Source organism: Ciona robusta, chromosome 6 (genome assembly GCF_009617815.1).
Source record: "Ciona robusta chromosome 6, ASM961781v2".
Taxonomy (NCBI): Eukaryota; Metazoa; Chordata; class Ascidiacea; order Phlebobranchia; family Cionidae; genus Ciona; species Ciona robusta.
In genome coordinates this window covers 4,407,846-4,431,610 of record NC_143240.1, presented here as the reverse complement: position 1 = coordinate 4,431,610, position 23,765 = coordinate 4,407,846, and the positions used below count along the sequence as shown (strand labels likewise).

General features: G+C 37.6%; 2 protein-coding genes across 4 annotated transcripts in view; one reads left to right on the top strand and one right to left on the bottom strand.

Annotated features, from left to right (window-relative positions):
* Nucleotides 1–23,765, bottom strand: part of LOC149735159 (cadherin-23-like) — a 48,515-nt gene that overhangs the window by 18,625 nt on the left and 6,125 nt on the right. For both annotated transcript variants that reach the window (XM_089879352.1, XM_089879354.1), the window contains exons 2-31: nucleotides 23,329–23,637; nucleotides 21,265–21,431; nucleotides 20,441–20,491; nucleotides 20,202–20,381; nucleotides 18,383–18,507; nucleotides 14,013–14,124; nucleotides 13,279–13,645; nucleotides 12,868–13,028; nucleotides 12,271–12,400; nucleotides 11,203–11,374; nucleotides 10,757–10,922; nucleotides 10,516–10,630; nucleotides 10,102–10,265; nucleotides 9,467–9,572; nucleotides 9,094–9,224; nucleotides 8,860–9,034; nucleotides 8,087–8,238; nucleotides 7,560–7,740; nucleotides 7,036–7,169; nucleotides 6,511–6,714; nucleotides 5,948–6,073; nucleotides 5,415–5,519; nucleotides 4,953–5,085; nucleotides 4,331–4,618; nucleotides 3,896–4,077; nucleotides 3,418–3,657; nucleotides 2,770–2,886; nucleotides 2,288–2,510; nucleotides 1,776–1,966; nucleotides 2–139 (exon numbers count right to left, since the gene is read on the bottom strand). In XM_089879352.1, coding sequence (XP_089735478.1) covers nucleotides 2–139; nucleotides 1,776–1,966; nucleotides 2,288–2,510; nucleotides 2,770–2,886; nucleotides 3,418–3,657; nucleotides 3,896–4,077; nucleotides 4,331–4,618; nucleotides 4,953–5,085; nucleotides 5,415–5,519; nucleotides 5,948–6,073; nucleotides 6,511–6,714; nucleotides 7,036–7,169; nucleotides 7,560–7,740; nucleotides 8,087–8,238; nucleotides 8,860–9,034; nucleotides 9,094–9,224; nucleotides 9,467–9,572; nucleotides 10,102–10,265; nucleotides 10,516–10,630; nucleotides 10,757–10,922; nucleotides 11,203–11,374; nucleotides 12,271–12,400; nucleotides 12,868–13,028; nucleotides 13,279–13,645; nucleotides 14,013–14,124; nucleotides 18,383–18,507; nucleotides 20,202–20,381; nucleotides 20,441–20,491; nucleotides 21,265–21,431; nucleotides 23,329–23,449 — 4,857 coding nt within the window. In that variant the 5' untranslated portion in view covers nucleotides 23,450–23,637. The remainder of the gene's footprint in view (nucleotide 1; nucleotides 140–1,775; nucleotides 1,967–2,287; nucleotides 2,511–2,769; nucleotides 2,887–3,417; nucleotides 3,658–3,895; nucleotides 4,078–4,330; nucleotides 4,619–4,952; nucleotides 5,086–5,414; nucleotides 5,520–5,947; nucleotides 6,074–6,510; nucleotides 6,715–7,035; nucleotides 7,170–7,559; nucleotides 7,741–8,086; nucleotides 8,239–8,859; nucleotides 9,035–9,093; nucleotides 9,225–9,466; nucleotides 9,573–10,101; nucleotides 10,266–10,515; nucleotides 10,631–10,756; nucleotides 10,923–11,202; nucleotides 11,375–12,270; nucleotides 12,401–12,867; nucleotides 13,029–13,278; nucleotides 13,646–14,012; nucleotides 14,125–18,382; nucleotides 18,508–20,201; nucleotides 20,382–20,440; nucleotides 20,492–21,264; nucleotides 21,432–23,328; nucleotides 23,638–23,765) is intronic.
* LOC149735160 (uncharacterized) lies at nucleotides 14,480–18,207 on the top strand. 2 transcript variants are annotated; one of them, XM_089879416.1, is made up of 8 exons: nucleotides 14,482–14,647; nucleotides 14,820–14,918; nucleotides 15,033–15,170; nucleotides 15,243–15,302; nucleotides 15,822–15,991; nucleotides 16,330–16,383; nucleotides 16,446–16,589; nucleotides 17,129–18,207. In XM_089879416.1, exons 1-8 carry the CDS (start codon nucleotides 14,575–14,577, stop codon nucleotides 17,231–17,233), a joined length of 843 nt encoding a protein of 280 aa, XP_089735542.1. In that variant the 5' UTR covers nucleotides 14,482–14,574; the 3' UTR covers nucleotides 17,234–18,207. The 2 variants fall into 2 exon arrangements, with proteins under 2 accessions (XP_089735541.1, XP_089735542.1); XM_089879415.1 differs by lacking the exon at nucleotides 17,129–18,207 and having other exon boundaries at nucleotides 14,480–14,647; nucleotides 16,446–16,738.

Below are 23,765 nucleotides of genomic sequence, written 5' to 3'. Positions count from 1 at the left end.
CCAATATTTGATGAATGGTAAAGAACCCCACCGCCCCATGTAACTTGTATGTTACATCACCATATGCTGAGTCATCGATATCCATAGCGATTGCTGACGTCACAATGCTGCCTGGTTGTAAATCTTCGGGAATTTCAATCTGGGTGAAAAAGTTTCAAATATGGGATATTATAATAAGGTCCTATAGCCAAGTGCTCTTCAACCTTTTGTGGGTTGGTGAACCCATAAAGTTGTTGCGACGAACTCATGCACCCCTGATTGCTTTAACGTAAAAATAATGACGTTTCACATTTCCCAGTGATGCAAGATATAGAATTCATATAAAAAAAACTGTAGGAAAGTGGCTAAATTTGTTAAAAATGTTCAAAACTGAGTATTATTACTGAAAATTGTTGAAGTTTGTGATGCACCCTTGTATACCTTTTTGCACTGGTGCACCCCTGGCATATTTTGGTGCACCGTGCACACCGGTTGAAGAGCACTGCTATAGCTTATAGTAAGCGTTGAACGATGGGTCAGCAGATAGGACCTTATTAATTTCAAATGTCTAGTGCTATAACTGCTGCTTACATTGTATCTGAATGTTTGATCCTTATACAGATAGACATAAAGGTTCTTGGGCAAAAAAGTTAAAGAACATTTCACCAATGGTTTACTAATGGGTTGTAGCAGCCTGGGTGTTGAGGTAATGGGTCAACTCTGGTCTAAATCCCAGTTACCATGGCGTGCCTCACTGTAGGACCTCACCCATATAGAATAGAATGTGCATATACAATGTTGGGGTAATAGGCCAACTCTGGGGACCTCACCCATATAGAATAGAATGTGCATATACAATGTTGGGGTAATAGGCCAACTCTGGCCTAAATCCCAGGTCCCATGGCATGCCTCACTGTAGGACCTCACTCATATAGAATAGAATGTGCATATACAATGTTGGGGTAATGGGCCAACTCTGGTCTAAATCCCAGGTCCCATGACATGCCTCACACATATAGAATAGAATGTGCATATACAATGTTGGAGTAATGGGCAACTCTGGTCTAAATCCCAGGTTCCATGGCGTGCCTCACTGTAGGACCTCATCCATATAGAATAGAATGTGCATATACAATGTTGGGGTAATGGGCCAAATCTGGTCTAAACCCCAGGTCCCATGGCGTGCCTCACTGTAGGACCTCACCCATATAAATAGAATGTGCATATACAATGTTGGGGTAATAGGCCAACTCTGGTCTAAATCCCAGGTCCCATGGTGTGCCTCACTGTAGGACCTCACCCATATAGAATAGAATGTGCATATACAATGTTGGAGTAATGGGCAACTAAATCCCAGGTTCCATGGCGTGCCTCACTGTAGGACCTCATCCATATAGAATAGAATGTGCATATACAATGTTGGGGTAATGGGCCAAATCTGGTCTAAACCCCAGGTCCCATGGCGTGCCTCACTGTAGGACCTCACCCATATAGAATAGAATGTGCATATACAATGTTGGGGTAATAGGCCAACTCTGGTCTAAATCCCAGGTCCCATGGTGTGCCTCACTGTAGGACCTCACCCATATAGAATAGAATGTGCATGTACAATGTTGGGGTAATGAGCCAACTCAGGTCTAAACCCCAGTTACCATGGCGTGCCTCACTGTAGGACCTCACCTATATAGAATGGAATGTGCATATACAATGTTGGGGTAATGGACCAACTCTGGTCTAACAAGAACCTCACCCACATAGAATACAATGAAAACACAATGTATAATCTTCCCACTCACATCATAGTTATCCTCAGTAAACACGGGGTAATTATCGTTGACATCATCGACCCTCACCCTCACGATGACCCTCGTTGACCTGGGTGATGGGAACCCATGGTCGCTCGCTGTTAGCGTGATGTTCACCCAACCAGGGCCACCGGGAGGCGATAGAACCTCACGATTGAGACGAGACTTGGTAACGAGGCTCGCTGATGAGAAAGGTCAGGTTAATTAATTAAAGTTTTTTAAAAAAAACATCGTAATTTTATGATAAATCATTCTATCCTATACCGGCGATGTATTTGTAGAAGACTTATACAGAGCAGATTTATTGCAACACACAGATATTTAAGCTAGAGTTGGCCCAATACTGTCATTACCCCCAACCCCACCAACTTACCCCCAAATCCCAAACAACCCCACAACTACTCTGTCCTACACCCCATTCACCCACAGTATATACCAAAACTAATGTCCAATACTATTTTACCCCATCATTCACCCCTAAAAACCCCCAAACAGCAACTTACCCCCAACCCCGCCATCCAAGCCCACCAAGCCCCTCCCCGGACCCCCAACTTCATACGAAACCCTCCCGTTTACCCCTTGGTCCACATCTCTGCCCCCAAACCCCATCAACATCGTCCCCACATCGCACTCCTCGTCTATGGATATGATGACATCATCAGTGATGATGTCACCAGTCTCCGTGGTTATAACAGGGGAATTGTCATTTTGGTCAACGATGTCAATCTGAAAAGTCATTAATTAATTAGTTTGAAATAGTTTTTACTGCAAATGTTGTTCACTCCAAATTAGTTGGTTAGTTATTTTAAATTGCATATCAGCTGTTAAAAAATGGTGTTTTTTTAGATTGTGTTAATAAGTAAAAAGTAAATATATATAAGTTGCCTTTCCAACATTTATTTTATTACACCAGTAATCTAAACATTTATTTAAATCTGCTTTAATTATTCACAAGCAACAAATAAATCAATTAAACGAGTCCAACCTGTAACATCATATGTTGAATAGCATTGGCGACCTCCGGTGTGTAAGAAGCTTCGTCTCTCACACTGAACGTTATTGTGATTGATGAACAAACCTCACGATCTACTGTTGTATGTGTCTGTGATGTCATAGTGGTTAGGTATGATGTCAGTGTGGTTAGGTGTGATGTCAGTGTGGTTAGGTATGATGTCATAGTGGTTAGGTATGATGTCATAGTGGTTAGGTATGATGTCATTGTGGTTAGGTGTGATGTCATGAATCATTGTAACTCGTAAGCGGGCACGAGGTGTACGAAACAGAACACCCGTGTATATAACGACTAATGTTGCCCCACCATGCGAGGATAAATAAGTTACATACAGGTAACTTGTAAGCCGGCATGGGGTGTATGAACAGAACACCCGTGTTATAACGGTTGTCGTTGCCCCGCCAAGCGAGGATAATTAAGTTACATACGTGGTGACTCGTAAGCGGGCATGGGTGTTTTAAACATGTTATAACGACTGTTAAAACTTTATCAAAAAGGCGTGACCGTTACACCCTACAAACAGTATAATGTAATAAGTCATTTATTTTAACAACAAAAGAAAATAAAGCAAATCTGCATAGGATATCATATACATGTTATGTATGACATCATAATACTTACTGTTAAGTCATTAGAAGCTAGTGTGACATCACCACTAGATGAATTGAGGTGAAACCAAGATATTATTATGTCATTATCCGTCTGTATGACATCATCAATAGCCGTATCCACGACAACGGGTCTCCCTATGACATCATAGATGGTTACTGATGTCATAGAGAACACGAGGTCAGAGTTGAGGTCGTCATCCGTGGCAACCAGGGTCGTAACCTTTGACCCAACAGGTGAATTTTCATGAACCTGAAATCAAAGAATAGCGAAGAAAAGTTTGTGTAAACAAAAAAAGCAAACAGAAATTTTCAGTTTTTGAGACAAAACCTCAAAGTTTGGATAAGTTCTCAGTTTACAGGGAAATAAAACATCTGTTAGAAAAGGTAAATAATTGGGTAATAATGAAATTAGGTTCTTTCAGGTTAAAATACTGCGTAAGCATATTGTTAGAAACATAAATGAATAAAACACGCAACTTCATAATTACCTGGATTCTGAGAAACGGAGACAGAAACCTCGGCCTGGAGTCGTTCACGTCATCGATGGTAACCGTAGCAACCGCCGTGCTTGACAGCGGGTTGGAAGCTCGATCGGTTGCCATGACAACCAAGCGGTATTGTGACATCACTTCACGATCCAGTGATTGACCAGGCGCGACTGTAATGCTGCCTGAGTGATGTAATTATGGTTGGTATAAAATACTGGGTGTTATTTAGGTTTATAAACTTTATTATATTCTATACGTCATACGGCACGCTATGGGACCTGGGATTTAGGCACGTTCTATCTTATATAGGTGAGATCCTGGTCAAGGACTCAAGATTTAAGCCAGCGTTGGCCCATCACCCCAACACCCAGACTGTGTATACCATTCAACGGAATAAATGAAAGTACTCCCATAAAGATACAAAACACCACTCACCTGTGTCTCGATTGATGACAAAATGGTCATAACCCCCGCTAACAATGGAATAAAACAACCGTCCATTGTCCCCTTTGTCTGGATCCGAAGCGCCCATGCGTGCGATTACATGACAGCATCTCAAGTCTTCCCGAACACGAGTCCGAACCCTTCGAGCGCTACCGAAACTAGGGGTGTTGTCGTTTAGGTCGAGAACATTGATTGTCACAGTTGTTTGTGATGTCATAAACCCAATGTCACTGGCTTGTATTGTTAGCTTTATGATGTCATCAATTAGCTCTTCTCGATCTAATAAAGAAGATTGTGATGTAACAATATGGGGTATGAACGTTGTATATTGTTAATTAAACAAATTTAATAGTAAAATATAGAATGAAATCTCGATTTTTGTAGCAGTCAACTTAATGGTGACAAAAAATAGTTAATTGCTATTTTAAACAAAAAGACCCTGTGTATTCTTTATCATCTCTAAACGATAAAACTATTTTTATTGTTTTTTAGTAAAAAAAAACCTGCCAATAAAGTAGGAATTACTTGCATTTTACTCAAAGCATAGAAATATCATATTATAGATAACAACAAAAATGTTACATTTTATTTATTTATGACATCATAATCCAACCTATATTGACAATTGTCCGTAAACTTCCAGTCAAAGAATCGATCGCGAAAAACCCTGACTCATCGTTTACTAGGGAATAAGTGACGTCAGCGTTTCTTCCGTCATCGTTGTCAATGGCAACGATCGGTTGGGACTTTATAGAATTGTAAAATAATGGTAATTGAAGTAATTAATATTTATCTTTGATAAATTGTGTTGTTATAACAGTTATTCTGTTTCATACAACTCACGTCTGCACATCGTGATTCTGACTGTTAAGTCATAACATAACATAATGTTCCATAAACAATACCTTTTGTTATACCAAATATATACCTTATGTTACATTAATTACTGATTAATAAAAGGAAATGAACCAAATTACAGTTTTTACAAAATATAAGTCAAAAATGTGAAAAAGAAACCACTACCATGGTACATAAATAAAAATGAAATTTTAAATAAAAAAACAATAAGTTTTACCACAAATCGTAGTTCGGTGCCTGGAGGGGAATTCTCGGTTATTTCTGCAATGTAGGGGATTCCCACAAATCGGGGGGTTTCATCGTTAACATCATCGATTAGGATCTATAAGACAATTAGTTAAACTATGGGTGTTTTTGTGAAAATGACTTGTTCAAACAGAACTAAATTTTACTAAAGAGCAACTTTAGGTTATATTATGCTTTGCAATAATTTCTTGCTATGTATATCAGCACGTTTTATATTAGGTGGAATATAGTAGGGTGGGGGAAGATGGGACGCCCTTAGTTTAGTTTTCTCTTTACATTTGGTAGTAAACAAAGAACATTCAATGAATTATAAAACCGTATCCTCACGACTTCCACAGACCGTTGTAAATTCTTTAAAACATGATCAGGCTATTTTGATATCATGTGTTAAAGGTGTCCCATCTTCCCCCACTCTACTATATTATTCAATTTGTATCAGGTGTTATGCAAGTACAATCAGTTAAATTATAGTTCATTATTGTTTAATTGTTACGTAACAATCACCTGCATTGTTCTTCTTGTGGTTCTAGAATTCTTTAAATCGCGAGGATTATCCCGAGCAACCAGTTGTAAGTTGTATTCGCTTCGTGTTTCGCGATCTAATGATTTCATCAGGTAGATGATTCCAGTCTGTGTGTTGTATTTATATGTTAGTGTTAAGGGTTGGAGAAACAGGGATCCTGGGTTCGAATCCAGGCCAGGGTTGGAGAACCAGGGATCCTGGGTTCAAATACAGGCCAGGGTTGGAGAACCAGTGATCCTGGGTTCGAATCTAGGCCAGGATTAGAGAACCAGGGATCCTGGGTTCGAATCCAGGCCAGGTTTGGAGAACCAGGGATCCTGGGTTCGAATCCAGGTCAGGTTTGGAGAACCAGGGATCCTGGGTTCAAATCCAGGCCGGTGTTGGAGAACCAGGGATCCTGGGTTCGAATCCAGGCCAGGGGTTGGATAACCAGGGATCCTGGGTTCGAATCTAGGTCAGGGTTGGAGAACCAGGGATCCTGGGTTCAAATCCAGGCCAGGGTTGGAGAACCAGGAATCCTGGGTTCAAATCCAGGCCAGGTTACCTTTGAATTTACAGAGAATGTTCTATCTTCGTTTTCGATCGAAAATTCTATTTCTCCAAACTTTCCCGAATCCATGTCTTCTGCCACCAAGTGATAAACTGAAAACCCCATGACGGTATTTTCACTAAGGTTGATGCGGTTGGGAAACTGCACAAACTGGGGAGGATTATCATTTGCATCTGTTACATGAATCTGAGTGAAGATCTGAATCACAAAATAAAATTTGTGTCATTTTTAACAAATGAATAACTTAATGTCTGTATGGTTCTGGTAACAAATTAATATTCTTAATTACAAAAATTTAAAATTCTTCTTAGGAAAAAAAAATTAAAACAGAAAAAAAAAACACTTTATTTTTAGACAAAAAATATCAGTAAAAATTCATAGAGAAGTAAAAACATATATAAAAACTTCATATTTTAACTACAAAACATGTATAAAAACCATGGCTGTTACATCCTATTAAATTAAATTAAAGTGTACATAAAGCATTTTATCTATCTTAAACAACCCACAAATTCTTACAGTATCATTCTTGGGTATTTCCCCTCCATCCATAGCACGTATTGTTACGTTATAGTAGGCCTTATGCTCCCTGTCGAGCTCCACCCCATGTGTGACGCGTAGTTCCCCATCCAGTGGTGAAATTGTAAAGGTGTCTAAAAACAAAGGATGTTTATTTTATCTTTTCGAATACAATAGCGAAGATTAGACTAATTAAAACAGTATATATATTTATATATATACTAACCACAGGTCACTAATGGGTTGTCAAAATTGTCAGCCATACAGAAAAACAATCCTCCCCGAAAGTTACATTTAAATACGATGGGGAAGACGGGATTATTTAAAACAAAGAAGAAAAAAAATGAGCAACAAAACGTTAACACAAAACAAGAGAGTTAGGCTTTAATAAATGTCCACGTTCAAATGATATTGAAAGATAACAAGAGCAACTGTGTGATGAAATGGGAGCTGTAGGAACAATACGTGCTCAATAAAATGAACGGCAAACTACAAACACAAAACGTAATAAACGTGATACTCACTGTCGTCGTTCCCAGTGACAATGGAATAGGTCACACGTCCATTGTCCCCGCTGTCCACGTCATAAGCGGTGAACTTAGCGATTTTGGGACCGAGGATGTTTTCCTGAACTTGGAACGAGGTTTCGGTTGAGCGGGAAAATATGGGAGCGTTATCGTTGACGTCATTTATCGTTATGACGACCTGTGTGACGTTGTTGTTTATTATAACCTAACATTAGGCACTTAAACGTGGTAAATAATAGCACCCTGCATGGGTTAATAGACCTCTAAGTATATAATTCATTGGAAAAATATAGTTGATGTAAACGAAGGATGGGGGTCAATGCTCAACGCTTCCACCATTGTAGGCATGTGTGTTCAAGACACTTAACAACAATTGCTCCAACCCAGTGGTCACTAATGGGTGTTGGGGTAATGGCCGACCCCTGGCCATTTCTGGATAGTTGTTAATATATTGCAAAACTGGATAATTAATTAATTAATTGCTTTAATTATTAAGTACTAAAAAATTAGGATCATGACGTCACCTTGGCAGAAGAGCTGAGCTGGACGTCATTTCCGTTATCTTGTGCGATGACGTCAAGCATCACGTGGTCACCCAACCGCTCATAATCGAGAACTTTGACGTTAGTGATGTCACCAGTGACGTCATTAATACGGAAAACACCACGGTCGTTGCCTGAAACATAAATATTAATGTTAATGGGTGTAAATGTATTGAATTCCTGGCCATAATCTAGCACCAATACTATTGGATGTTTCTCGTTGCAACATAACAGAATACACCAAGTGTTACTAAGTACGTAGCAAACAAAAACCTAGTCTACAACAATATAAGCACTTAAGGTCTCTTATCTGCTGGACATAATGTTGCCAGCTATTTTTAGTCAGCCACTACAATAGTGCATTATGATGCAAAAATGCACTATAGTAGTGACTGACTAAAAATAGTATTTGGGTAATGGGTCAAATCGGACCTAAATCTAAATACCAACCAAGCCTAAGTAAACCAAATATACTCATAGTAGGGTGGGGGAAGACGGGACACCTTCAGCACATAATATCCAAATATCCTGATCGTGTTTTAAACAATTAACAAAGGTCTATGGAAGTCGTGAGGATACGGTTTAATAAATCTTTAAATGTTCTTTGTTTACTACTAAATGTGATGAGAAAATAGAATGAAAAGGTGTCCCATCTTCCCCCACCCTACTATAACACAATAACCAACATCATCAGTCTCTTATTTAAACAATAAAGATCATTATCAAGCGGCTTATGACGTCACAACCCAACTTACCCCCTGATATCCGGTATCTTATCGTCCCATCTTTCCCGCTATCTACATCGGTGGCTTCGACGCCGAAGTCACGTAATCGGTCATTCTCGTCCACTGTGACGTCATAAATGGATTTGGTGAACAATGGAGCATTGTCGTTGACGTCATCAATCTCGATGCGTAACTTCCGCGTTGTCTGATGGCGTAACAAACTTGATTATGACGTCATTGTCACATAATATTAGAATTACTTACAGACAATGAAGGGATTCCATTATCCTGTGCCATGATGGTGACGTCATACACAGATATTGTTTCGTAATCGGGGGAAATCCCCGGTTTAGTTGTGATGTCACCAGTGAGCTCATTCAAACGGAACACGGTACCTAAGTGACGTCATAATTAATTGGTAAAACAATTAGTTCCAGAAGTTCTGGACTTAAAAATCTCTTTCATATAAATACAAGAGAACATAGCACTAATGAATGAGCACGTATTGCATAACACATAAATTATTATTTAAATATTGTAGATTGTACAAACCCAGTCACGAACTTGCCAAAATCAAATTATTGTTCTATTAATAACTGCTTAAAAAGTTACGTTAATTGTAAAACAAAGTAAATACCGAAGTCTTCTTGGCCGCTTGTGACGTAATAATTAACCCGCCCGTTATTTCCGCTGTCGTCATCGTCCGCCAAAATCGATCCGACCAAGATCCCACCCCCGATGTTCTGTGGTGAACACAAATAAAAAATACATATATAGCAGGGTGGGGGAAGTTGGGACACATTTAGCAAATAGTATCTAAATATCCTGATTGTGTTTTAAACAATTAACAACGGTCTATGGAAGTAGTGAGGATACAGTTTTATATTTATTTGAATGTTTTTTGTTTACTACCAAATGTGTCGAGAAAATAAATTGAAAAGGTGTCCCATCTTCCCCCACCCTACTATATAGCAGGGTGGGGGAAGATGAAACACTTTTTAATTTATTATCTCAAAGCACGATCAGGATATTACGTGCTAACTGTATCTCGTCTCCCCCCACCTTTCTATATACTACACTTTGTAGAAACGTAATAAAAGTAATTTTCAGTAGCTTAACATAAGCGAACGAGAATTAGCAACAAACTACAATTACATTTTTCAATTTAAAGTAAATTATTGAAAACAAATCACAACTCTAAAGTAAAGGTGGTATCCATGACGTCACGCATCATGACGTCATAGATCATGACGTAAAACAGTATTATCTAACCTCTTCCACGGAGATGTTGTTAAAACGAACGAACCGTGGTCGATTGTCGTTCGCGTCTATTACATTGACCACTAGTGTCGCTGTGGAGCGGAGGAATCCTGAATCTGTGACGTCAACAGTGAGCTCTATACTGCCTCCAGTGACGGATTCGTAATCCATGGGTCCTGTAAGGAAAATACGTTAATAGGCTACAAACTCGAGGCTCAACACAATTGTGGACGTATGTGTCCTTGGATAAGACACTTAACGGCAATTGCTTTAACCCAGTGGTCACTAATGGGCTGTAGCATTCTGGGTGTGGGGTAATGGGCCAACTATGGCCTAAATATGAAGCCTTTTGAAAAGAATCTCACTCATATAGAATAGAATAAAATAGAATGTATGTGACGTTATAAAACGTAACAATGTACTTACGTTCTAGAAACACATCGCCTGTTTTGTCGTCATTGTGCGTCACAGAGAAGTATTCGCCATATTGAGGATTGGTGAGTGTGTATGATAATACGTCATTAACATCCGCGTCTATCGCCTGTGACGTCATAAATGAAAATAAGTTGTGACGTAATAAATATTTATTGAATTCATCACATACAATAACATGACATGCCGAACTTAACATTTTAAATGTGTTTCAATTATCGTAATGAACAAATACCTTTAAAGTTGTGAGTTTTGTTCTGGGGGAATTTTCGATGACGTAGACATCGGTAAGTGGTCGGGGGAATACCGGGATATTGTCAATCTCGTCTATGACGTAGATAAAGAGGAAAGTTCGAGCGATTCGTGAAGAGGGACCGGGGTCACGTGCTAATATCGCGTACCTACATACAGTGTTACGTCATATATTAATGACGTCACTAAGATACATATATGTTATGCTTATATTACACATAGTATTGTGGGGTAAGATGGGACACCTTTAGAACATAATATCCAAATATCCTGATAGTGTTTTAAACACTAACCAACGGTCTATGGGAGTCGTGAGGACATGGTTTTTACAATTCTTTGAATGTTCTTGTTTACTACCAAATAGGACAGGAAAATAGAACGAAAACATGGACCATCTTATATAATAACATTACAATATACTTCACCCACCTTATCCTTTGCCGCTCCTCGTAATCCAGTTTCCTTGACAACCTTATCTCTCCACTTTTTCTACCTATGGTGACGTCACCGTGAGCGTCCTCTAGCGAGTAATATATTCTACCAAACTTTCCCGAGTCGTGGTCGGTAGCTGATGCCCGGAATATAAGCTCGCCGACTTCAGCTGTGGAAATTAACACAACATCGGGAATTGATATCGATATGTGTAATGAATGTGAGTGATTGTTTTTCTGAATGGTTGACAATTCAGACAGCCCATTAGAGACAATTGCTGTTAAGTGCTTTACTGAAAGAAACAAAAATAAAAAGACACAAAACACCCGTGTTATAACGACTGTTGTTGCCCCGCCGGGGATAAATAAGTTACATACGTGGTAACTTGTAAGTGGGCACGAGGTGTATGAAACAAAACACCCTTGTTTTAACGACTGTCGTTGCCCCACCATGCGAGGATAAATAAGTTACATTTACCCATAAACTGCACAAAGTTGGCCAGTTGCTTTTATATGTTATAGCAGAATGTATTTATAATGCATGTTACCTAAACCCGCTATAGTTCAGTACAGGCATATATTGATTACCGGCATAGGAGCCAAAACTAATATTCATACATAATGCATGAAGCCTTGGTTATTTTAGTGCAACTTTGTGTTATTATATCCATGCATTAAGCAATGGTTCGCAACGTTAAGGTCACGACACGCTTGGATTCTTTATTTGCAGCATATACGAATGTTTTAAAAAGTCGTATTTTACATCTAAAAAGTAAGGCGATGGACGGTTTATAAAACACGATCATAAAATAGCAAGAACGTCCAAATAACGTTGATATTTCAATATTTATAAAAGCTATGCATAAAAACGTATAATTGTTGTTAATATTTCTTGTACAAAAAAGGTTGGTTCTTTCATTGTATATGGGTGAGGTCCTACATTGAGGCAGGCTTGAAATTTATGCCAAAGTTGGCCATTACACCAACACTAAGAAATTGAAAGATATATATAGCAGCAAAATGTACTAAAAAGTTGTAAAAATTACAATAAACAAACAAAACTTACTGTTTTCAGACACGTTAACGTGATATTCTGTATTCGCGAATAATGGAGCATTGTCGTTTTCGTTCTCGACGTCGATTGTGACGTCACACTCAGTAAACAATGCTGGATTGTTTGTTTCGTTGGCGAATATCTGAAGACAATCGATAAAAATTTAAACCGCGATGATGACGTCATTATATTCAGATTCCCATTTATTGTGATCCTCTGTGACGTAATTAACAGATGGACCAATCAAGAGGGAGCACGTGCTTCATTTATTTTCGAGTATTTACCAAATTTAAATTTTTCTTGGCCTTTATTTTCATACATTACATATAGTATAGGTTGGGGCAAGATGGTCCATGTTTTCATTTACATTCCTTGTCCCATTTGGTGGTTGAGAAAGAATATTTTAAAGATTTATACAACTGTATCCTCACGAATGTATAAGATCGTTGTTGGTTGTTAAAACACGATTCGGAAATATGGGACATTATGTGCTAACGGTACCCATCTTACCCCACAGTACTATAAAATATAATCATTAAAAATGGGATAATATGTGCTAATGGTATTGACAACAGCCTTTTTAGAGTCGTAAAGATAAATATTTCTCACCCGGAACTGAACACGGCGTTGCGTCTCAAAGTCGAGCGGTTGTTTTAGAACGATTGTGACGTCACCACGATGACGAAACGTCACAGGACTAAGCGCGATGTGGTCGCTCATGTTCCATTCAACCGACATTGTGACGTCACTATTTGTATCTTGGTCTTTATCTGTGACGTCATAAAAGTAGTTGTAAACCAGGGTTTAAATATTAATTAGAAATAAATAATAAAATATTGTTATAAACAAACAAATTTATAAGTTGTCAAAATTATATAAAACAAACAAAGAAACTTAAACTAATTAAAAATAAGTTACTATTATAAAGGAAGTTACAAACTAAACATTTCTATAATTTACCAAAAATCTAAATAATATAATAAAGTTACTAAAATTATAATAAACAAACAAAGATCATACCTTCGACCCTTATAAGCATGGGTAGCGCAGTACCAACAGGTGTGGTCTCAGGAACATTCATTCTGTAACTACGTCGTTCAAATCGAGGCCGTTCATCGTTGACGTCATCAACTATGACGTCAAAGCTGACTTCACGAAAAGCGCCGCCGCTCGATCCACCCGTTGGTATTTCAGTCGCGCGAATTGTTAATACGTAACTTCCGCTAAACCCGATTACGTCACGATCGATTCGTGACGCAACTCTGACGTCACCGGAGGAATCTAGTGAAAACTTCCCGTCTTCGTTACCGGAAACAATGGAGTAAGCTACGTCATTAGGCTGCCCTCTGTCGCCATCTATGGCGGAAATGGTCACAACACTGGTGCCCTGGGAGAAAACGAAAGTTTGGAAAATGTTTTTTTTTTTAATATATGGGTAAGGTCCTACAGCATGGTATGCCAGAAGACCTGGGATTTAAAAAGATGTGTATAACTTTAACACATTTCCACAAAAGAAACGCCAACAGTATCCCAAAAAAAGAGACCGACGATGCCTTTTAGACGAAATATATCTTTCATATAACAATTGGTTGGACTTGATTTTTGCCTGTTACGTATTTTGTAGCCTTAGAATCGTACTTTGTTTACACACGAAACGTTCAACTCTATGAGCACCAGATCAGGGCCAGAATCACTGAGACACAACTATAAAGGGCCCGGAAAGTCGTCGAAAACACAACATCCAATGTACTCACCTTTGCAATATCTTCGTTTATTCTTCTATTATAAGGTAAATGGACGAATCTAGGTTCGTTGTCTTGAACGTCATCGATTGTTATGACTACGGGCACGGATGATGACAACGGACTGGGGAAAAATAATACGTTTATATTTTAGATTAGGGTGAAATGGATGCTGTTAGCGCATTATATCCCATAAATGGGACTGGGGGATAAATAATATACATTTTTTTAAAAATATATAGTAAGGTTGAGGTATTGTGGTTCAGGTTTCAACAAATACATTCAGTTAGTCCGTATTCTAGCGCCGTGTAACAGTAATTAGCGCACATGCTTCTAGCCCAGATGGTTACGGGTTCGAGGCTTGACACTGCTACTATTGTGGGCGTGTGTGTTCCTAATCAACACATAATAAAACAGGCGTGTTATAACTTGCATGTATTCTTGACATTTTCTCCATATAATTTTATGCCCTTATAACTTGTAATAAAACCGACTATGACGTCACAACGTTACATAATTGAGTTCAGAAAAAAATGAAAGCAAATGTTTTCTTGTTAACTTTCAACTTTATTACATGGGTGAGGTGAAAGTGAGGTATTCAAACTTCGGTGACGTCACTGATGACGTCAACAGTGACGTCGACGACGGTAAGTGCCTGTTGGTTAACTTTAAGATTCGGCAGGAGTATTACACACAAAGTTACATGCGTGGTAACTCATAAGCGGGTACGAGGTGTATGAAACAAAACACCCGTGTTATAACGACTGTCGTTGCTCCGCCATGTGATAATAAATAAGTTACAAATAATAAAAACTATAGGCGAGGGAAATCCCCTTTCACGAGAACTGGGGCTGAATACGATGACGTCACGGAACATCGCTCACTATCGCCTCATGCGGCCGCGAAGGTTAAACGAGGGTAACCAAAACATTCGATTCATTTTAAACATTTCTTATTTAAAGCGATATGAAGTTTTTCTAAAGACACGTACATTCTATATATAACTAAAACCACCCCATATTTTTACATCAGCTAAAAATTCTGCTGAGTCAGCAAAACAGGACTCAACGAAACGGAAGCGACGTCATAGATTAAGCAGTGAGGAACGCCGCTGTGTGGCGCTGTTACAGAGCAGAATTTTTGAAATCGTTGACGGAATAAAAAGTGAACGTGAGTAGCGGTTGTGTCGTAATGATGACGTCATACATAATATTACGTCATATTGATTATTACGTCATACAGGAAGTTCTTTAAGCGGACAAAGACCCGTGACTGTCGGCGCGAAAAGCGAACGAAAAAAAGGTTTGTGACGAAAATATAAAAGTGTTTACGTTTATTGTAACTAGGGTAAGGAATTTATGTTTAATGGTGTGTGTATGTATTTTTTAAGGCAAGACACGTATATTGATACACGAAATGGAGACGAAAAGTTTCCAATATATAACATAACTAACAAAAAATGCTATATTAGAGCATAAGATTTATTTACGTGTAAGTTTTTTGGCAAGACATGTATTTCTGGTTAAAAAAGCAACAATAACTTTTATCAACGTAATAACTCAACCCCGCCTAACCAATCAACCAATCAACTTTTCAACAATATAAATTATTAACGAATAAACATCGCGTGTTATTTAAGAACGTGAATCATTTATGACGTAAACAATGCATTACTAGATTTGTAATAAAGTAGGTTGGGGTAAGATGGGACATGTTTCATCTTACCCCACCTACTATATTTAAATTTAAACTTTGTGACGTGTAACAAGAGAAATTTCTAAGGCAAAATGACATTATGACGTCATAATCAATATTTTTTAGATCCGAAAGACAAAGTTGTAAGACCGAAAACACACCATGGATTGTTACGTCATAATAGCGGAACAAGGGAACGCGAGAAGCTAAGTTCGAATGAAAGTTTGTTGTTGAAGAATGTTTTGAGCGAAGTCTTGAAACGAAAACTCAGGGACGAACTATGTTCTAGAAAAGGGGTAAAACAACTATGACGTCACAACGTTACATAATTTGAGTTTGGAGAAAAAGAAAAACAAATATTTTCTTCTTAACTTACCGTTTAATTACATGGGCGAGGTAAAGTTCAGTTTTTTCGCGATAAAACACGATAAGGAATTTCTGGACCTTTGCTAGTACCTTTACAATAGTTAAAAAACGGCGTGCAAAACCCGTACATTTCCAAACCACGAAACAAACTATAATTGCAATAGTTTTGGTTCGTTGTATAACAACGATACTATGGGTAGTAGCTGTAGCAACTATTCTGCATATGCTTTCGAAGATTTTGGATTAAATATCTATTTTATCTCGACAGGAAAGATCAGCGACGCCTCCATCGCGTCACGAACATACGTCACAATCATCTCAAGTATGACGTCACAATATTATCATAGTACCCATAGATTGTTTACGATTGTTACGTATATGCAGGTAACCGGGGACACCACGAAATGCTTGGAAATTATAAAGAAGAGAATAAAGGAAAAAATAAACAACATGAGCAGTGACGTCATCAGCGAAAACGTCAGCAGCAGCGGCGACGTCATACGTGACGTAACAAAGCCTGGCAACGAGGTAACAATGAATGAATGCAACTGTTTATACTCGCATAGCGGGACAATTTGGAGACACAGTTTTTATAAGTGTCGTGTTGCCGAAGAGCACATGCGCTCACAATGGTAGCAGCGTCGAGCCTCGAACCCAGGTAACAATAAAGCGTATTGTTCGGTCACATAAACGTGAATAATAGCTGATTATGACGGAATAAAGACCATTATTAAATCCCAAAAGTTGTTTGATGACGCATAATGAAAATTAATTCAACTTCTAACAATCCGTATTATGACGTAATAAAATATTATGACGCGACCCTTCTGTTGATCGTGGGCCACGCGACGTTCATTATGACGTAGTTAAAATGAGAACTATCGTTTATGACGTGTTTAACTGCCATTTTGTGGTTTAATATGTCTGGAGTAAGCGGGCACGAGGTGTATGTAACAGAACATCTGTGTTATAACGACTGTTGTTGCCTTGCCACGCGAGGATATAAGTTACATTAATTAATTCATTTTAAATTTTCCGTGACGTCATCAACAATGACGTCATCACAGAAAGAAGAGCGGCCACGTGTGATGTTGTTCTCAGTAGCAGGCAGCAGTAGGGGAAGTACAGCTGAGTGGGTGATGAAACAACAGTTCGACGAGTATAGAAATTAAATATAACGCACCAATCGTTGTGTTGATAACGCACCAATCGTTGTGTGGATAACTATGTGTGGGGTGGTTGGTTATACGTGTAAAAAAAAGAAAACAAAGATACATTGTTTTTACATCGAGGCGAGCTACGCTGTAGTGTAAACGCTGACCTGCGCTGAACAACGCTGGGTGTAGATATTTTTGTTGTTGTTTTTACAGCGAGGCGAGCTACGCTGTAGTGTAAACACCGCTTAAAAGAACAAACAAAGAAATATCTACGCTGACCTGCGCTGGACAACGCTGGTTTTAAATATTTTTTAAATCGTAGCGAGCTACGCTGTAGCGCTAACTTTAATTTTTACTACAAAAATAAATTTTCCATTTTTTTCCCAGGACCCATTTAACCGTATACCACCCAAACATAATGTTGTTATTCAATAAACGTCACTGACTTAGTCATTACAAGATTAGTGATAAACCAGCGAGACTAGACACCAGTAATTAATCATGATCCGTATATTTTGACTCATTCCCAGTTAATCCAATTTCAACTAATCGAGCAGAATTCCCAAAAACCGATGGGAAATTTAGGAAAACAAGGCGGATTATGACGTAAAAAAGAAAAACGTGGGAACCGTTTAGACCTTATGCTCGCCGTCGAATTACCCCAAAAATCCACTCACCACTCACAGAAGCAGAAACAGTTTAAAACACTACGTGCCCAATAATAAAATTCTTTGCTAAACTTTATATTACTGTATTCCTTAAAGTCAGATTTCAATTATCAATTTATGCTCACTGTGACCTTATGCCCACTGTCCAGCTTAAACTATTTTTAAAATATAGAGTTACAACCAAACTAACACATTTTCAATCCGTCGAGCCCATGTCCCATGTCAAGCCCCATGCTCACTGTCGAGTTAACAACAAAACACCCCATGGAATCAAGCCCCATGCTCTATGCCAAGCAACAAAATACAATCATTTTAAATGTTTTCTGCTCACTGTCGAATTAAAAAAAAATATTAAAACCATATACTCGTTCGAGTTACTAACAAACATAACTATTTTTAATGTGTTATGGCCACTTATAGCATGCGCACTGCCGAACCAAAAATATTAAAAATTCCCACAATATTTTTAAAAAAATTAAAATATTCATCCGCTTACTTGTCTAAGTCGCCGTCACGTGCTGTGACGTCAAACCGGTAACTTGGCAACCGTTCGTAGTCGAGGTCAGATTGCAAGGTCATGACCCCTGTGTCGGGGTCAAGGTGGAAGGGAAAGTCACGTGCCTGGGGTCAAGGGTCAAAGGTTAAACAATAATAAGGTTAAATAAAAAACAACAAGGTTGAATGAAATAAAATGATTAAATAGTTTACAAAAGTTAAAGGCCTGATAAGAAAAAAAAGGAGGTAAATTAGTTTTAAAAAAAGATTGAAGACCAGGAATAAAGTTAACGGTAAAAAGTCCAACAAAATATAATAAGGGTAAACCTAGTACTGCATAAGGTTAAAGGTTAAAATAAAGTTCACGCAAAGTGCAAAAAAAACAGTTAAAGGCCTGAAATAAAGTCAAATATAAAATAGTCAGGTTAAATAAAACGAAAGTTCAAAATTAAAAAAATCAAAAACCTTAAATAATGTCAGAGGTTAAATAAAGTTTACTTGGGGGTTAAAATTATTGAAGCAATTTAAGTTGACGTAATAATTAACTTTTATGACGTCATTAATGACGACTGTTCTTTTATGACGTAGCCAAATGCCACAATGTAGTTTTATTCGTCTGGGAAAGATTTTGTGACGTCACGGTTTAGATTTCTACGTAAATAACATTACGTAGAACAAATGTGACGTAAAATTGGAACATATTTGGTGTAGCTTGTTTAACATGAAAAATTTAAAATATCTTCGAAACAATAAGTACGCAGATAAACGCCAAAAAATGCTATTTTGGATTGGTAGTAAACAAGGAACATTCAAAGAATTGTAAAACCGTATCCTCACGATTCCCATAGATCGTTGTTAATTGTTTAAAACACGATCAGGATATTTGGATATTATGTGTTAAAGGTGTCCCATCTTCCCCCTACTTTACGTATCTGTTTCGTTTTACCGGAACGTTATACGTTGCCGATATACAAGGTAAGTTGAGAGCAAGCGTGGGAAAGTAAAGTTGGAAGTCTTCCAAGGTGACCAGTGGTCGCTCTGGGAGGATTATATTTGATGTAAATACATGTGGTGGATTTGTATGGGAAATGTGGAAGGTATTTTATACTCTGGGGTAAGATGGGATACCGTTAGCACATAATATCCCATATTTCCCAAACATTTCTTATGCGATGTTTATTAATAACCAAGTACAGTAATCAAAATATGTCTAAAAACCGTCCATAATCTCTAAAAAGGGAAAAAGGGATTCTTTTAAAAAAAAATTACAAGATTTTTACGTTACTGTATTCTAGCAATGTCGCCCCATTTTTTAGTAAAATAATAAAAAAAACGCCACCTATTTACAAAACGTGCAACTATATAGGCAGTCCTTTTACATTTTACATCGGCAGTGCTACACCATACAGTATGAATGGCAGTCGGCATCAGACGCCGGATCAATTGATCTGATTGAACAGACGCCATTGTTATAATGGCGATTTGGAACAATGCCAGAATATTGGTTGCGTCAAGGCGTTCCAATTGTTACGTCACGATATAGCGTTCGCGGAATTTTAAAACTATTTTTGCAATTTTGATAATTTTAAGGCGAAAATGGATTTAAAATATGTTACATTTTTCAGTAAAACATGAATTAGTTTAAAAATAAAACAGAGTTTTGGTATTTTAGGAGTGTTATTGATTTGTTTAAAACATAATTTTATCTTTTTAGGTTTTTCCCCATTTGCTACAAAACTATTTTTTTATAACTAAATATAACTAATATTTTCAAATTCAAGGAAATAAATGTCATTAAATATTCCATACAATATTCGTACCTCGTCTAATGAGAATTGCACAATTCCTCCGAACCCAGTGTCGGGATCCGAAGCTTGGATTCGGAGAACTTCGGATCCGATCTCTAAATCTTCGGGTATATTAGCAATGTATGGATTATGTTCGAATAATGGGGCATTGTCGTTTATGTTTGTGACGCTAATTGACGCAATCTTGTCCAACTGTGACATAATAGAGACATTAATGGTGAATATTACGTCATAAAGAAATGAATTATTACCTCATAGACTCCATTACTAACGCTGAATTGTGCTTTGTACATGCTTGCTACCTGTAGTATAAAGTATTGGTTAATCAAAACTATTTGTAAAATTATTTTTGGCGAATTGTTCAAATTTTAGTATTTTTGTGACGTCGACATTTTAAAGCGATATTTCTTTGTTTGTTCTTTTAAGCGGCGTTGACACTACAGCGTAGCTCGCTTTGAGACGGCTACGTCACAAAAAGCCAAAATTTAAAACATTCTGTCAAAATATTCGATTAATGAACCGGACTTCCCCTAAATCGATAATCTGATGTTAATCTGGTTACAACTGACAAGCTCTTAATGGAAAACTTGGGTCATGGGTGATTACGCAAGAATGACGTCATATTAGACATTATTTACGTCATCTAAATGACGTAACAAATAAAGCAATACACGGCCAAAGGTATAAGTTAGTGTAATGATAACATTTTGATAACTGTTAAGTATTTTTGGTTAAAAACTTACGCTAATATTGTTTAAAAATGGTTAGTTTTTGCTACAATTGTTTTAAAGTTGTTTAAAATTGGTAGAATCCATAAAATTGGTAATATATTGGTGCAGTATGTGAATAAACACACACACGCATATTTATATTTATGGGGAAGATGGGACACCTTTTATTTATATTTTCTCGGCCCATTCAGTAGTAAACAAAGAACATGCAAAGAATTATAAAACCACGACTCCCATAGACCGTTGTTATTGTTAATTGTTTGTTAATTGTTTATGTCCCATCTTACCCCACCCTACTATATGTATAGCACATAATAAGCACCAAACAAACACAAACTACGAACCTCGCGGTCAAATTGCTTTCTCAGTTTGACAACCCCGGTTTTCGAATCCACTGTAAAATATCTCAACCCGATGTCACCTTTGACCCTAAAGGTCAAGGGTCGTGACCTTTCGTCGCCAGCCAACAGTTGAACGGTTTGACCGGAAATGGCAGAGCGAGGTTGCGAACCTATGTGACGTCATAATTAAATTATATAGTGCTTATGACGTCATGAATAATGATAATGAAGTTATGCATAAGTTAAGCATAGGCTTATGTTATTGGCGTAACTTGTATAAGAGGTTGGGGCAACAAGGTACATGTTCCATCTTACCCCCAGTACTGTATTTAACACTGCAGGTATAGTAGGTTGGAAAAATGGTACACGATTCATCTTTCCCCGTGGTAGTATATTTAAAACATCATTTGAAATAACTCTTGTGTAAAAAAATGTTTGTTTAATTTTATTCTAGTTTTAATATGAGCAAACATCCATTGTGACATCACAGGAACCATTATATCAGTTGTTCAAGTAGGTGGTTGTGACGTAACAGACGTTAAAGGTTTCGATGAATGATTTGAATTGAACGTTCGATATCAAGATAATGGAAAGTGGAGGTCTAAATATTGGGGGGGGGGAATTATCCATGACGTCACTAGCTGTGACGTAGCTCCCTCGGTGTAAAAAGAACAAACAATAAAATATCTACACCCAGTGTTGTTCAGCGCAGGTCAGCGTAGATATTTCTTTGTTTGTTCTTTTAAGCGACGTTTACACTACAGTGTCGCTTGCCTCGGTGTAAAAAGAACAAAAAAAATACGCTGACCTACGCTGAGCAACGCTGGGTGTAGATATTACTTTGTTTATTCTTTTTACACCGAGGCGAGCTACGCTGTAAACGCCGCTTAAAAGTTCCCATTCATCAAGTAAAGTCACAAAGTGTCGTTTTTATCGCCATCCAAATAGTCGCCTGCCTGGTGAACCCTTGTTAGAACCCCATTTAACGCGAAACGACGTTAATGGCATCGGTTTAATGTAGCGGAAATGACATCACGAATGACGTCACTGAATTATGGTGGTGAACTTTTAAAATAGAACAAAAATAAAATAAAATATTTAAATTAAAAGTAATTTTGCCTAATATTTTTACCTTGTTTAACTTTGTAATTAGCAAGAATTCTTTAAGATTAACAAAATCTCTTCTGATAAAAATATTTTTACTCCATTTTTTTTTATTACACCAACGTTTTAAATGCCATACGCCAAAACATCATTAGGGTTTTGTTAAGTGTCTTGTACAAGAACACACCGTATGGCAGACGAAACATTGGTCCTTTTTAAGACCACAGTAAAAAACGCCAGAATATGTCTTAGTTTGTTGTTACTGTTGCGTGAATTTACCGTGGGTTTAATTTTAAAAACCTAAGGAAGGCATTTATACCACGTACATGGCACACACTCTTTGGTGAACTATTTTATCTTTTAATACCAAACCCTTTCATTTATAGTAGGTTGGGGTAAGATGGAACACCTTTACATTCTATTTTCTCGACCCATTTGGTAGTAAACAAAGAACATTCAATAAATTATAAAACCGTATCCTCACGACTCCCGTAGGCTGTTGTTAGTTGTTTAAAACACGATGAGGATATTTGGATATAATGTGTTAAAAAGGTGTCCCACCTTACCCCACCCTACTATATACATGAAATTTTCGTTTTCAAACTCCAAACGCCGCCAAGATTACGCGTTGGGGAAACACGACGACTTACAACAGATACTTAGATCAATTATTCATGGGATATTTTGCGACGTTGCAACAATTGATCGGTCAATATTCATAATTACTCTGGAATCATTTGTCTGTGACGTCACATACCATTCCATTGAAGGATAAAACGTCACAATGATATTGGTTACGCAACATTAGGTTACGTTATATGCTTATGAAGTTGGAAGATTCGAAAATCAAGTCCAAGATTGGTGTAATCGCTATTTCGCCTTGAACGGCATCTGTCTTCTATTCAAATGTATTCAAGAATCACGTAACAATAGGTTAATTATGACGCAACAATAAACACTTACCAATGACGTCGCCTTCAGAAAATTGCCAATGCCAACCATTAGTGAAGTATGGCGCATCGTTGCTCTGTGACGTCACAATACCAAATATGATCCAATATATGAAACAAACAAAGACCAGCATCGTCTGTTACGTCACGTCTACGTCACAATAATGGTTGTTTCGTCAGAAATCGAGCTGACATCTGTCAGAGTTAGAGGCTTTGTGACGTAACAGTCGACCAGCCGGGATTAATTCGAATCAATTTTACGAGAACGCGATTTATTGTGACGTCACGATCCTATAATTCCAGACTCCAAGAGAATCAAAAGCTGCAAAAAAAATAAAATTTTCCAAAATAAACCAAAAAACGGTAAAGTAAAACTTAAAACTGTTCCTAAATGATTGTATAAGACAAAAATAATAAAAAAAATCTGCAAAAAATAACATTGAAATAAAA